At 35.3% G+C, this 14,830-nt stretch overlaps 1 protein-coding gene across 7 annotated transcripts in view; it reads left to right on the top strand.

Annotated features, from left to right (window-relative positions):
* The window catches only part of USP47 (ubiquitin specific peptidase 47), a 56,059-nt gene that overhangs the window by 29,960 nt on the left and 11,269 nt on the right, over nucleotides 1–14,830 (top strand). For 4 of the 7 annotated variants that reach the window (XM_075713106.1, XM_075713102.1, XM_075713101.1 and 1 more), the window contains 10 exons: nucleotides 833–1,000; nucleotides 3,321–3,452; nucleotides 4,143–4,219; nucleotides 4,539–4,594; nucleotides 7,619–7,731; nucleotides 8,634–8,738; nucleotides 9,745–9,952; nucleotides 10,405–10,520; nucleotides 11,594–11,713; nucleotides 13,007–13,784. In XM_075713106.1, coding sequence (XP_075569221.1) covers nucleotides 833–1,000; nucleotides 3,321–3,452; nucleotides 4,143–4,219; nucleotides 4,539–4,594; nucleotides 7,619–7,731; nucleotides 8,634–8,738; nucleotides 9,745–9,952; nucleotides 10,405–10,520; nucleotides 11,594–11,713; nucleotides 13,007–13,784 — 1,873 coding nt within the window. The remainder of the gene's footprint in view (nucleotides 1–832; nucleotides 1,001–3,320; nucleotides 3,453–4,142; nucleotides 4,220–4,538; nucleotides 4,595–7,618; nucleotides 7,732–8,633; nucleotides 8,739–9,744; nucleotides 9,953–10,404; nucleotides 10,521–11,593; nucleotides 11,714–13,006; nucleotides 13,785–14,830) is intronic. The other 3 variants (XM_075713105.1, XM_075713104.1, XM_075713103.1) reach the window with 2 other exon arrangements.

Here is a 14,830-nt window from a genome sequence, read left to right as displayed (position 1 = left end):
TTAAATTTATTTCTCTAATTCCATTCCTGAAAACATTATGTCACTTCGCTAGCTTGTAGTCATATAAGAGAAATACTGTTATTGATATGCATATGGAGAGGCTTTTCTGACTCTCTGCAAACTTTTGGTTTATGAAGTATGCCATTTAAGCAATTTGATACCTCTCCAAGTGTTAGTGGGGGGGGGGGGGGGGGGGGGGCTAAATGAGAATGAAGACTGATCTGGGAGAATAGAACTTGAGACAAAATTAACAACTGTCAGAAAATCAAAAGAATTATCCAGAGGAAAGAGGATCAGGTAAGAGATGTATATGCTGAGTGGTCAACAACACAATGAATGCATTTCATCTAGTAAATCCTGCTTTTAAGCTAACAGAACACTAATCAGTCTTACTGTGATACCTTGACTCTGTCCAATGAGTTGAAATGGAAAAAAATCTTTGTGAATGAAAATATTTCCAGTCAAATCAGTTCTGATGAACAGGGCCATGTTACAATAGGATTTGTTATCTGATCTCAGACTTCCAGGTATCTAATTGAATTAACTAGTAAATGGAATAGGCTAGTAACAGATACAATCTTGTCAAGTATGAAACCAGGTAATTACCATTCAGTTGCACACAAGACCAGAAGATATTGATCTTGGAGGTGGACTGAAGACAGTTACTAACAGAAACAAGTCCATTCTTGAAGCTGAATTGCAGAGGTCTCTAGGTTTTTGAGGAGTTTCATTGTTTTGCAGAGTGGAATTTTCTCATTTCACAAACGTATTGTTATTTCTTGTTCCATGTAACTGTAAATGTTGTATAATATTAGTATGTATGTCTTTTAAGAAGTCTCCTCAGACTGAGAGTTGCACTGATAGTGGAGCTGAAAATGAAGGCAGTTGTCACAGTGATCAGATGAGCAATGATTTTTCTAATGATGATGGAGTTGATGAAGGAATCTGCCTTGAAAGCAACAGTGCAGCAGAAAGAATTTCTAAAGGTGGCAGTGAAAAGGTATGTTTAAAAAAATGTTGTAGTGGGTCTGATTTGAATGACTTAATTTTCTTCATAGCAGCCTATATGGTGCTCTGTTTTGGATTTGTGACTAAAACGATATTGACAGCACACCAGTGTGTTAATTAACTCTTGCTGATAGTGTTGCACAGCACCAAGGTTTTCTCTGTATTTTCTGCCCTGTATTTTTCTCTGTATTTTTCTCTGTTTTTTCTGCCCCTGTAATGAGTAGGGCTAGGGGTGGGCAAGAGGCTGGAAGGGGGACATAGCTGGGACGGCTGACCTGAATTGACCAGAGTGAAATTCCATGCCATATTCCCTGCTGTGTAATGTCATGCTCAGCAGTAAAAAAAAATGGGGGCTTTCCAAAATAGCTGTTGCTCAGAGACTGGCTGGGCATTGGTCTGCTGGTGGGAGGTGGTGAGTAATGCCTTTGTATCATTGCATTTTTTTTCCTCCCCTCCTTCCTTCACTTATTAAACTGTCATTATTTCCAACCACAAGGTTTCTCACTTTTGCTCTTCTGATTCGGTCCATCGTTCCACTGACTGGGTGGGTGTTTAGTTGCTGGCCAGGGTTAACCCACCACAAATGTAAATGATAAAAAATACAAATAATTTGGGGGGGACAGGGGCATGTGTGTTTATTCAAATTCCAAAAATTGACAATACAGCAAAGGAAAGCATGCAGCTGATTTGAAGGTCACCTAAGAATAAAGGTCTTCCCAGCTTGTCAGACAGAGAATTCCTAGATAACGTGTTTTGGCAGCAGACCGTCAAAATGAAGACTGTTTTGTGAGCAGTGTTATTTCTTTGAGGTCAGCTGTTAAAGGCCTACTAGCTTTGAGTGCAAAAGTGTCTTGCAGTTTAGTAGGAGAAGGTTGGAAAGCTTTGATCAGTCTTTGCCATCCATTTCTTATCCTTATAAAAATGGTTGTATAGATGACGCCGTGCATCTAAATGTTAAATACTCATTCGGTCATCTTGAGTCCATATAAAGGAATTGAGCAGCAAGTCAGTCTAGGATAGCAGTTATCTTTCTGCAGGACATAAAGATTAACAGAGATCTTTGAGAAACCTGATTGAGTTTTCTTGCCAACACAAAATTAATGAAAAATCTTGAGTTTTATGGTAATGTCTAGAATGTGTACTTCATGGGTTGTTATTCAGTGAACTCATCTGAAACTTGGCCAATAGCTTTTATTCAGACTTGTTAGGAAGCTGTTTGGCTGTAACTGTTACTTTCATAAACATTTAAAGGCTGACTTGCATTTTAATCTGCACATCTGTCCCTGTTTACATTTACATTAAACTATTTGAGAGGGTTTTCTGATAATTGTTCTGAATACTGTCAGTCTTAGCTGCAAAAAAGAAAGAAATTAATAGTCACTTGACTGGAACAGGGACAGAGTGTTGTAATGTATCTGTAACGCAAATGTCATGTCCTAGTATTGGCAGTAGCTTTGGCCCATTAATTCATACTACTTGTTCTCAAGGCAAACTAGCTGTCAAGCCATGTTGTATAGCTCCTTGGTTTGGGTGTCTTAATAATGGATGCAGTATATGTTAAGAATTTACAGAGCATTTCCTCTATATAATCTAAAAATATTTAATTCTTGTAACACTTGTGTGAGTCAATATTGTTCAATTTTATTTTTTAATGTATGCACAACACTGAAGGTGTGTCCTTAGTACCCTTTATTTCCATCCTTTCACATATGAAAACAAAGTTTTATGACAGCAAACTCTGTGTGCTGTGAGAGAAATTAAGGCAGAGTGCTGATAAGCACTGAATGGTGTGTTGCTGGTTTGCAGTGTACATTAAGGGGCAAAAAGTGATCTTCAAGAACGCAGAGAAGGGTGATAGCAAATAAGCCTAAACTGTGTAGCTACAGGCAAGTTGGTCATTACTTTGTTTCTTGTGTGGAGATGTGTTTAACACATATCTAGCATAAGAATTCACAAATTCAGGGCTTGTACAGAAAAGAAGTAACAGTAATGCATTAAGCCAGTTCAAAACTGTTTCCATGGTTTGGGTTTTTTTTCTGAAGTCATTTGGTCTGTCTTCTTTCTCTCTTCCCACCAACGAAAGGGGAAATACCTCTTTACTTCCATACTCTTGTATAATGTTTAGCATATCAGAGCTCTGATTTTGTTCAGTGTCTATTGCAGTAATGCATTTCTGTTAGGCAGATCTGTTTTGTAATGTGCAACTATTTATATATTTGGGTTCGTGTAATTGTTTTTAAAGTTTTTAATATGATAATTTGGTTACCTTTTCTTTACTTAATATATATCACACCTTTTTCTTCTCTCTCCAGAGTTCTCTACTGTATGAGCTCTTTTCTGTTATGGTTCATTCTGGAAGTGCTGCTGGTGGCCATTATTATGCCTGTATAAAGTCTTTTAGTGATGACCAGTGGTACAGCTTTAACGATCAGCATGTTAGCAAGGTAAAAATAGTATTTTTAGTTATCTTGTGTGTTCATAGATGAACCAATAAGTTTGTGTTTTGCATGTGATTTTTCACTTACATATAATGAAGCTGGTTTTATGTGCAGGTATTTCAAGCATTTACTTTGTTTCATCTTCTCATCCTAATGTCCTTCCATATACATATGTTTCACTCATTAGCTTAACTGATTTCTAGAGGGTTTTCTGTGCATTGGGGGAGAGGATTGTTTCTTGATGGTGAAGGGGAGTTGGTTCATAAAGAAGCCTTTATTCAGGTACAGGCCAGGCTGGATTTAGAATTTTGCCTTCTATACATGTGAAGAATACTTCTTGCTTAGAGAAGTGTATTTGTAGATCTATTACAACCCAGACTGTGCTGTTAAAGCTGTCCTGCTGAGGCATTTCAGGTGTTACATGTATCCATAAATGTTACTGCAATCAAGAACTTGGATGATGTTTTTCTAAGATGTTGCTACTTAAAAAAAAGGTTGTTTACATTCATTGTAAAAAGAAGAGGCAGATCACTTTGAAACAGATTTTTCTCCCGTCAGCAAATAAGCAGAGATATTTAAAAAATGTAGAATGATTAATACTGTGTTAATTATATAGTGCCATTTTTCCTAATGAGAATAAATGCATCTCAATTAGTGCAAGTTTCTCAAATAATCATTAAATTGATTTTCTGTTAGATAACTCAGGAAGATATTAAGAAAACATATGGTGGATCTTCCGGGAGCAGAGGCTATTATTCCAGTGCTTTTGCTAGGTTAGTAGTATTGTAACCTTACTTTTCTTTCTGGTGGTGTTTTGACATAATCAAATGAATGGCCAAGATGCATGTGCTTAACGTGTTAGCTGAAAATTAACAGTAGAGCCTTCAAATAGTTGCAAAAACTATCCTGACTCTTGTTTTAGGTCATTAAAATACTGTGATACTTATTTTGCAAAGTCCTTTTTGGTTAGTTTATTGCTAAGATATGTATGGCATAGCTCCTTACTGAAAAAAAACCAAAAACCCACAACTTTTGAAGTCAATATTGTCTTCCTGTCTGATAAATTCAGATAACTATTCATTTCTCCACCAGCTCCACAAATGCATACATGCTGATATATAGACTGAAGGATCCAACGAGAAATGCAAGTAAGTGTGTTTTGTTAACTAGTAAGATTCTATTGGATATCACGAAAATGAAGAACAGATATACTGGGTGACACTGAATAAACTAAATGTAATGCTATATTAGTGTCATGATTGGTAGTGGAATAAAAAGATTACTTTCTTCAAAAATGAGTATGTAAGAAATTAATAATGACAAAGTTTTACACTTTTATAACCAGCCCTTTTTGTTTGTGTTTCAGTTAGGAGGTAAGACAATGTACTGTAAATTACATAGTCAGAAACAAGTATAGGATTTCATGGTCTTTTATTCCCCTTATCTCTGATTTAGTTCACCAAGGCTTAGAGGATGCCTGGCCTCATGTGATAGCTGACAGGTTGATTAATCTTTGAAATATGTCCCAGTGGAAGATGAAGTTTCTGTCTGGATGCAAAACAGGAATGTCTGGTTGGAGGCTTCATTCACGTTTTTGGCTAATTTCATAGGGTCTTAGACTGTTCCAGTTACTAACTGTAAACTCCCAGGATTTCTCTTGTTGTAGATTTTTTTTAATAATACTGTATTATTTGCTTGAAAACACTGATGTTTCTCATGTAAAATCTGAGCACACCTAAATGATGCAGTAGTAAATAGAAGTTCAAGAGAATAGAATTTTTTTTAACTAACAACAAAATAGAAGGAAGCATGTTAGTTTGCTACTTTCCCCTTCCCGTTAATCCCTTGTTAGAAGCACAGCTGTCAAAAGGAAACCAGAAGAGCGGTGACTAGCCACACTTGCTTTCATCAGCAGTGTGCCTGTAAGAATCAAGTATTCTGTTAATATTCTAACTGATTGAATTGAGCCAAAAATTAATTTGCTTGCAGTATCAAAGCTGTATTTATTTTTTCTGAAAGGAAGAATTCAGTAGTCTGCCCTTGTAAAGGGAAATTTGTCAGTCTGTAGGCTGGTTGAAGTTAGGCTGATAAATAGTGTAGACTGTTCTAAGTTTTTGAGTGTATGTAGTTCAATTGCTAGAACTTTAATGCCCTGAAGAGCACAAAAAAAAAAAAATCCTGTGAGAGAATAGTTTTTCCTAATAGCTTGAGCAGATGAGAAGCCACATAAACTTTCAAAAGCAGGTAAAAAACCTCTAATACCTCTGCGTTCCTCCTTTTTTTAGTTTTTTGTTTTTCGTTAAATGCTCAAGAGGTCAGGTATCCCAAAGAATAGATTCAAGCTCTCAGTCTTAAAATCATCCTTTGTAGGTAGAATATTTTGATAGCTGGATTTATTTTATTCTTAATTGGTAAACTGAAATTACACATTACTTAATAGGGGAGAATCTCACAAATGAAACCTTTGGCACCTCATATTGTGTAGTTCCTTTTGGGGCATACCCATTGTTTTTGAAGAGCGTGCAAGTGTAGAAAAGACTTGTATACTTGAGAGAGTTTGTAACACACCAGCTTGTAATGTGTCCAGTGGCAGAGGGAATAAAAGACCTTTGAAAATAACATTTTGTTTATCTTATTCTGCTGTTGTAAGGAGGGAGGTGAATGGTTATCTGCTTCCTTTCACTGCTTCTTTTGGGGTGAAATTTTCAATTCCACCATGAGAAACTGAGGATGACTATTAGCAAGAATAAGGAAAGGAATTGGCGGTGCAAGGATGAGTAAAACAAGCGTTATTGTTTTTTTGAATACAAATTAAAAAACCCTAAGCTTATACTAAATTCTATTTTTAAAAAAATCCTAAAATTAAGAAAATTAGACTTGCAACAACTTCTATACCAAGTCTATTCTAAAAAGTGTTGTATGATACTTGGAGCAAATTTGTCATCTCATTTCAACATCCTAATAAGCCACATTTATTTTTAGCAGCAATCTATTTCATCATGCATAGAGTACTTTCAGACATGTTATTATTTTCTACTTTTCTATGGTTTTTTTCCCTACTTTTTTCTTTTACTTTTCTACTATTTTCTCCATAAAGTTGAACAGTGGCATTTTCTTTGAGGGTATAGGGAGGGGAAAACTTAAGTATCTCACAAAATAAATTTTGCTGGCTTCTGTTTGTTTTGGAGAATTCATGATACAGTACAGTTATAAAAATATATTATTTGGTTTTAAAGTAGCAGTATCTGAAGTAGCAGCTTTATATCGTTTTGAAATGGATTCAACACAAGAAAGGTACTGTTAAAACATAGCCTTTTATCAACAAATCGATAAAGTAGTAAGTCTTAAGAGTGACAAAAAAAATACTGTTTCAATATTTGAATCATTGAAACAACATTATTCATTCTGAACAAGAAGTGATTGTAAATTGTATGAAGTTTAAAAATAAACAGCAGCTATAAAGAAAGTCTTTGGGTCAAGAGCTGTCTTTGGAAATAGAATTTCTTGTAAGTGCTATGGTAATTCCTCAACAAGCAAATAAAGAAACTGAATCTGCTATTTCAGATTTCTTGAACATGCCAAACCCATTTTTAAATCTGAAAAGTTATTTGCACAGTTCCTTGTGATAGGGGTGGCAGCAGGATTGCAAGACAAATATATTTGCAAAAGTTGATGTTTTTAAAACTTGATTAAGTATTGCATATTCTGGTTTTGTTTCTCTTTATGAAACAAAATCTCATGAAGTACACTAATCTATATTAAGTGGAATATTTATTGTATCACGATATAGATGATATCTCGTGACTTATTATCAGCTAAATCACTTTCTAGAACAGAATTTACCTTCATTGTAAAAACAGGCTCAAGTGCAGTCAGCAGTCTCAGGGTATTTCTTTACAAAAGCAAAGCTTCCCTTACTGATACTGGCATATTAATCTTGTGCTAATAGTATTTTCTTGTGTTGCTGATGTATAATTAAGGGGAATAAAAGGCTGACTTCAGTTTCATTTAAATCATGAAAAAGAGAACAGGACATAGTGGGAAATGTGGGTGGAGGAGAGAGAGGGAAGAGGGCAAGAAAGATAACTACTAAATACACCCATAATTCCGAAGATGTTGCCCACCATGGAAAAATTTATTTTTTGAAACTATTGCTTTGTTTTTACTGGCAGAGTTTCTTGAGGCACATGAGTATCCAGAGCATATTAAACAATTGGTACAGAAAGAGAGAGAATTGGAAGAACAAGAAAAGAGGCAACGTGAAATTGAGCGCAACACTTGCAAGGTTAGAATTTCTGCTGAATAAAGTAACAATACACTTCTAGTAAGAAACATTTCTACAGTAAATAGTAATTGTTTACTAAATACAAGGACTCTTTTGTGATAAGTGTATTTGTATTAATAACCCTTTAAAACTAATTGTACACTTGTTGGAAGCCTGTACACAGTGGAGGGATCTGTTAGAGGTATTCACCAGAGATTTTTGTTGAGTTGATGTCTTCCATGTGAATTTGAATTGGTATCAAAACCACAACAAAACTACAGTCAATCTGACATTGCTTGATTTTAGCAAAATGAATTCCAAAGAGTATGTAACGCTGTATGTTAGGTGTTTCGTACTACTAAATCTTGTAATATTGTAACCGTTTGCTTTGTGAAATGATGTTTTGTAAACTAATTTAAAATAATTATTTGGCAGAAAGACTGGAATCTTTTTCTAACCATAGATTCAATAGTAACAAACAAGATATGACATCTATGAAGCATGACAGTCAGCTGGTCTACCTATGAATCAAGTGATTGTTTTATTAGAAGGTTCTCTATGGTTGCATGATATGTAACTCTGTATGCGAAAAAGGAATGTCACATTTGTTGTTCCTATGTGCATTTTGTTTGGAGGATTTGCATGTTGCCTGCAGTTTAAAGATGTTCTAGTTATAGATGTTGTACCCTAGCTTGCAAAGAGATTTAGATACACATATATACACAGTAGTGCTATCTACTGTGCCTTTGTTTTCTATATGCAGTTGGGTAACCAGCTGAAAGGAAACTGTCCTATAGCTGAAGTAGAGCTAAAGATGTATTTTATATTAGATTGTTTGAATATAGGGTTTTAAATTTAAATGTACTCTAGTATGAAAGGTATTTGCAATTCATGATAATTTTTCTTCCTTTTGTATTTCATAGATTAAATTGTTCTGCATGCATCCTACAAAACAAATAATGATGGAGAACAAATTAGAGGTTCATAAGGACAGGACACTGAAGGAAGCTGTGGAAATAGCTTACAAGGTATGCTATGCATAACAGAATAGTTAATTGTTAGATGTAATTTTTTCTGCTGTTGCGTATCTTCAGTTTTTAAATTTCTAATGCTGTGGGAGTGTTTGTGGAGGGTTGGCTGTGGGGTTTTTTGTTGTGGGTTGTATTTTGGGGGTTGGTTTGGGGGTTTTTGGGGGTGTTTTTTTAAGCAGTGTTCTAGTTGGGGATTATTGACTGAGTTTTCTGTTAGTAGCCATCAGGTGATTTCTGATTGGAATGATATAGCCTGCCCTTCTAAAAGGGTACGTAATATCATACTGCATTATTTTAAAATCAGATAGTGAGAGCTGCTGTTAGACTCACCATAGCCTCAGTAAGTTGAAAGAATTCTGAACAGTTAATATTTGTATTGCAGTAAAAATGTTGTATTAGATATGTAATAAGAGAATTCTTTCAAGAAACTTCCTGCATAGCTAATACAGTAACATCACTGGGCACCAAAGCATCTGTTGATCTTTGCCAGGTAGAAGTTGGAGACATCTGTTCTTGCTTACCTACTTGCACTCTTTGGTTCTTGCCATATGTGTCTTTGGCTGGGAGAGTACCAGCAAGACAGTTACAGATTTGGAATGTGTTAACATCTTGAGATGTGTGGAAGATAATTAGTAGATATGACTTCCTCAGGCCTCTAAGATGCTGTTTGGTATAACTGATAGGCAATGTATTCCTCTGAGTATACTTCTGGGACCTGTCTTCATGTGCTTATCTACATACTTCTCAAACTTCCCTCTTTACATTTTGATGCAGTCTTCTCTTGGTTTTGAAAACATGTATATATATTGCACATGTGTGTATGTAATATATATGATGTATGCGTATGGTTTTTTTTTTTTCTAAAACCAAATAGAAATTTGTGAATTCAAAGGATTCCTGGATGTACATGTACTGAGGTATTTCTTGCTTACAAGGGCAAAACTAAACTCACAAATAAACCATTATTAAATGTTTGGGGTTTTTCTGTGTGTGCGTGATTTAGCTAATGGATTTAGAAGAGGCTGTTCCTTTGGATTGCTGTCGTCTTGTCAAGTATGATGAGTTTCATGACTACTTGGAACGATCTTATGAAGGAGAAGAGGATACACCAATGGGTTTATTACTTGGAGGTGTCAAATCAACATACATGTTTGACTTGCTGTTGGAAACCAGAAGACCTGACCAAATTTTCCAGTGCTATAAACCTGGTGGTAAGACGTAATCATATATAGACAAAGATAGACTAAAATTGTGTATTGTGTGATGGCATGAAAATAAAACTTGTAAAACACAGAACTTAATGCAAGTTGATACATGATGATACATGAAAGAAGAAAAACTTTGTACTAAATTTTGCAAAGTCAATACTCAGAACTACATACTGTACTGTGTTGCCAACTTGCTTCTAATTGAAGCAGTTCTAAAGTATACTAAAACTTGTCAAACCATGGAACACTTTTGCATCTTTGGCATTAAAATTGATCTGAAAATGAAATTCTAAAATTGGACTGCTTTTCACATTCGTTACTGTTTGTCTGTATTTAATGCAACGCCTGTATCAGTACATCAGACAAGCATATGTGTGTTTTCTTTGCTTGTTGAATTCTCTCATACATATGTATATAAAAAAGTGGTTTTGTTTTCTTTTTCCTCTTCCCTGCAGAGGTCATGGTAAAGGTTCACGTAGTTGACCTAAAGACTGAATCTGTTGCTCCTCCAATAAGCGTACGAGCTTATTTGAATCAAACAGTTTTGGAATTTAAACAGCTAATTTCAAAGGTAATTTACAGTTGTTAAGGACTTGTATTTACAGAGTTTTCATTCATTCTGACTGTGAAAATGTGTCATAATTTAAATATATAAAATGAGAGCCTGCACTTTTTTGCAGTTTATACTATGTGTCATGTCTGGTAGGGTTAGCTTAGTTGTTACAGTTGAGCTTGTCTATCTGCTCACTGCTGCTAAAAGCAGCAGTCGCTTCTTGCTTCCATCCAGAGTTCTACCCTGGCTTTTGCACAAGCTTAGCTGCTGTCTGGCCATATTGCTTACCTAGCTTACCAGATAATAAGTTTTTTTGGGAAGCTGAAGAATCAGGTTCATGTTCTTTTGGGTTAGTAACTTGAACCAGCTCACTGAGTATCCAGTCAGTGGCAGAACTAGTGAACTGCTACCATATAACTGAAGCAGCTGAAACAACATGTAACTTCCCCCCTTGGCTTCAGTAATTGAAACTATCATCCACAGCTGTCCACATTGTCCCTGCAAACCCTCCTTTTCATCCCAGCAGCCACTTGTTATTAAGATGCAGATTGATTTTTACATGGTCTTAAACCATGGAATGTTACTGCTTCTGTTGAATTGGAAGACAGATATTTTACCCTGTCAGTTCTGTGTAAAATAGTTCAGCGGGTGGTGTAACTTCATCGTATTTATGAAACACAATTTCAGTAATTTGAATTCAGTCTAATTAAGAATTAAGTGAACAGTGTGCAAAACCTGATGCTTGAAAATATTTTTTTATTATTATTTTCAGTGGGTTCATACCCTAAATAATAAGACAGATTCCTTATACTACCAGTCATAAACAATTTACCAGTTCTTTGCAAAGCTAAGCCTTTTTAGTCTGCTGACCTTTTGGGAAAACTAACATTTGCTACATATCAAAGGTTGAGGAAAGAAAGTGGGACCGAACAGGTTTGGGAGGTTTTCCCAAATGTTGTCTTTTGCAATTTATGTCAATAAACAAACCTTCTCCTTTCCCTATGAGTAGTCTTAAAAAATGAAATGCTTGTTCCAGTGTTTGAAATTGTGTATAGTGTGCATGTTGCCTTACTGTCAATGTCTTATTTTAGGCTACACACCTGCCCGCTGAAACAATGCGGGTAGTATTAGAACGTTGCTACAATGACTTGCGTCTCCTGAACGTTTCCAATAAAACACTGAAAGCTGAAGGCTTTTTTAGAAGCAACAAGGTACATGCTCTGGTTTTTAAATTGTTTATTTCATATATTTGTAGACTTCACTGTTGTGTTGCAAAAGGTATGGATATCTGCATAGAATTCATAATGGATAACTGTCATGTATTTCACTGTGTACTGTGTGGGGCTTTTTTAACTAGCAAATATTGTGGTGCTGATGAATACTGTAGGCTATATAGGAAACCAAGTGTACATAAAAAGGTAGAGCAGATTCAGGCTCAGACATCTGGTTGATACTGAGTGATTCAAATGATGGTGAGGTTAACAACCTTACAATGAAGATTTTTTTTAAGTCAACCCTTCTTAGGGAACAAAGGCTGGCATATTACTATAAAACCTGCCTAATTTGTTTTCTAAACCTTTTGAACAGCTGTGCCTACTCTCAGTATTAAAGTTCTTAAGAAACAAATGTCAAAACTAAGAGCAAGTTTTTGGTGTGTTTTTGTCTTAAATTCAGTAATTTTCACTATGCAATTTCCCCCAGCCAAATTTGCATTGTTTTTCCAAAAAGACTTCTAATAAATATTTCCACTAATAGTTGTGTAACACATTCAGAAAAAAGAGTAACTTAGTACTTAAATAACATCTGTAGCATTGCCCCTTTTTGCTACAGTAGTAGTAGCACATCTTTTAGCAAATTATGTACATCGTCTGTCTCTGAAATTCAAGCTCAAGAACACACTGTCCTTGATGAAGAAAGATTAGCAATGGCTTTGGCTTATAGCGGAGCAAAACAATGGCATTGATTTGTTACTCTGTTACTTCAAGCCCTTTCACATTCACATTGTCACTACAACACAGTGGCCTTTGACAAAGGGAAGAGAGAAATTTGTTCCCTTGAATTCTAACTTGCGCTATTGCTTACCCATGTATACATTCAAAGATTTCTTTTTTTATGATGCTATACCAGAAAATAAAGACTGCCAACTGTAGTTCTGGAGCTTATTGCTACCATACTAGTGTTAGTGTACAGGTGAAGGATGCACATGAAGTGATATATAAATATGCTTCTGAACATAAAAATGTTTACTGCAGCTGGTCAATCTGGTTACAGTTCACTCCAATCTTAACATGATTATGAAAATAAGGAAAAGTGAAATCATTATTAAACTACAGACTCCTTAGTCTATCTTTTTCTGAACATGTATTTTAATTTTTTTATAAAAGATTATGTTTCTTAGTGACCTGATTTCTAATGTGTGCTCAGTCCTATCTGTTTGCTATTGTTGCTTTTACTTTTATTTAAAATAACGCTACATGATAAAACACTCATTATTTTATGTTCAGGTATTTATTGAAAGCTCAGAGTCTTTGGATCGTCATGTGGCCTATACAGATTCCCATTTATGGAAACTTTTGGATCGTCATGCAAATACAATCAGACTATATGTTTCATTACCAGAGCAATCACCTGGATCTCAATTTAGACGAGCAGTTTATCAGAAGTCTAGTGGAGATTCAGGCAACTTGGATGAAGCCTGTGAAAGAGTAAAAGGACCTGTAGGTAATATGAAATCTGTAGAGGCAATTCTGGAAGAAAGCACCGAAAAGCTTAAAAGCTTGTCACTGCAGCAGCAACAGGAGGGGGATAATGGAGACAGCAGCAAAAGCACAGAAGCCAGTGATTTTGAAAACATTGAATCACCTTTAAATGAAATAGACTCTTCAGCATCAGCAGAAAACAGAGAACTTGAAAACCAAATTCAGATTTCCGATCCAGAAAATCTCCAGTCTGAGGAACGGTCAGATTCAGACGTAAATAATGACAGGAGTACAAGTTCAGTGGACAGTGATATCCTCAGCTCCAGTCATAGCAGTGATACTTTATGCAATGTGGACAGTGCCCCACTTCCCTTGGCTAATGGGCTTGATTCTCATAGTATCACAAGTAGCAGGCGATCAAAAGCAAATCAGGGGAAGAAAGAAACCTGGGACACAGCAGAAGAAGATTCTGGAACAGATAGTGAATACGATGAAAGTGGCAAGAGCAGAGGAGAAGCACAATATATGTATTTTAAGTCAGAACCCTACTCTGCAGATGAAGGTTCAGGAGAAGGGCAAAAATGTATGTATTTTTTCAAGGGCCTTAAAATAATCCGGCTTTTATTACTATTATATACTAATTATATACTATATACTATTATATACTAATTGATATGCTGTGTTAAAAAGTCTAATGATAGTATTGAAAAACTTGATTATATGTCAAATTAAAGCTAATGAAAGTGCAAAGATGGGACATGGTGTCATGTTCAGCAAAAATCTAGTCTAATTTTGATCTTGTAATAAGTGATTACATATTTGAACAGTATCTTGCTTTTTGTTTTCAAGAAAATGAAAAGCTACCTCTGATACATATATTTCCTTATGTTGAAAGTGTTTTCAAGAGAGCAAGCTGAGTTGTCTTCCAGTGAAAGGAAAATAGTTGCATATGATGATGCAGCACCTGTTTCAGAATGCAGTTATTTACTGTGGTTCACAGAGCAATAAATCTGTTAACATTTAGATAAACAAACCTGAAAACTCCTAGCTATTTGGTGGTAAAGAAAGTTCAAATATACTTGATATTGATCATTTAATTCAGTAGTCTGCTGCTTTTCATTGACTGAAGTACAGTAGGTACAATGAAGTGTATGGCTGACATGAAGGTGTCTGAACAAGTTAACTGTAAAAGCCTAAGTAGCATATCAGTTGTCATAAAGGTAAATCATTTCAGCAATGCTCAGTACCTGTGTATGTTTTATAACTAACAGAAGAATAATTAAAGAATAGCAGGTTATAAGATAAATATTTTGTAAGGCAAAGGTTTTCCTGTCAGTCCAGAAGTCCTGATGTAATAATAATAGAAAAAGAGTAGAATCTTTTTTTCTCTTTTATTTTGGTGAACAAACGTTTTCATTTTTAAAACCACAGAAATTTAATTGCAGCTACTAAAGTTTTAATAAAATTAATCCTTTAGCCTGGAAGGATCTTTCTTTGGGGCTAATCTTGAGCTACTTTAATTTTTCCCTTTTTTCTTGGTAGGACTAGTTGGATGCAGGAATTATTTGTTTACAGTAATTTTGATGCTTTCATAGTACACTGTATAAATTATTATCCTGAGGGGACAGC

This window comes from Pelecanus crispus, chromosome 6, assembly GCF_030463565.1.
Source record: "Pelecanus crispus isolate bPelCri1 chromosome 6, bPelCri1.pri, whole genome shotgun sequence".
Classification (NCBI taxonomy): Eukaryota; Metazoa; Chordata; class Aves; order Pelecaniformes; family Pelecanidae; genus Pelecanus; species Pelecanus crispus.
The sequence above is the reverse complement of the archived record's forward strand: the minus strand, read 5'-3'. Positions and strand labels throughout refer to the sequence as shown.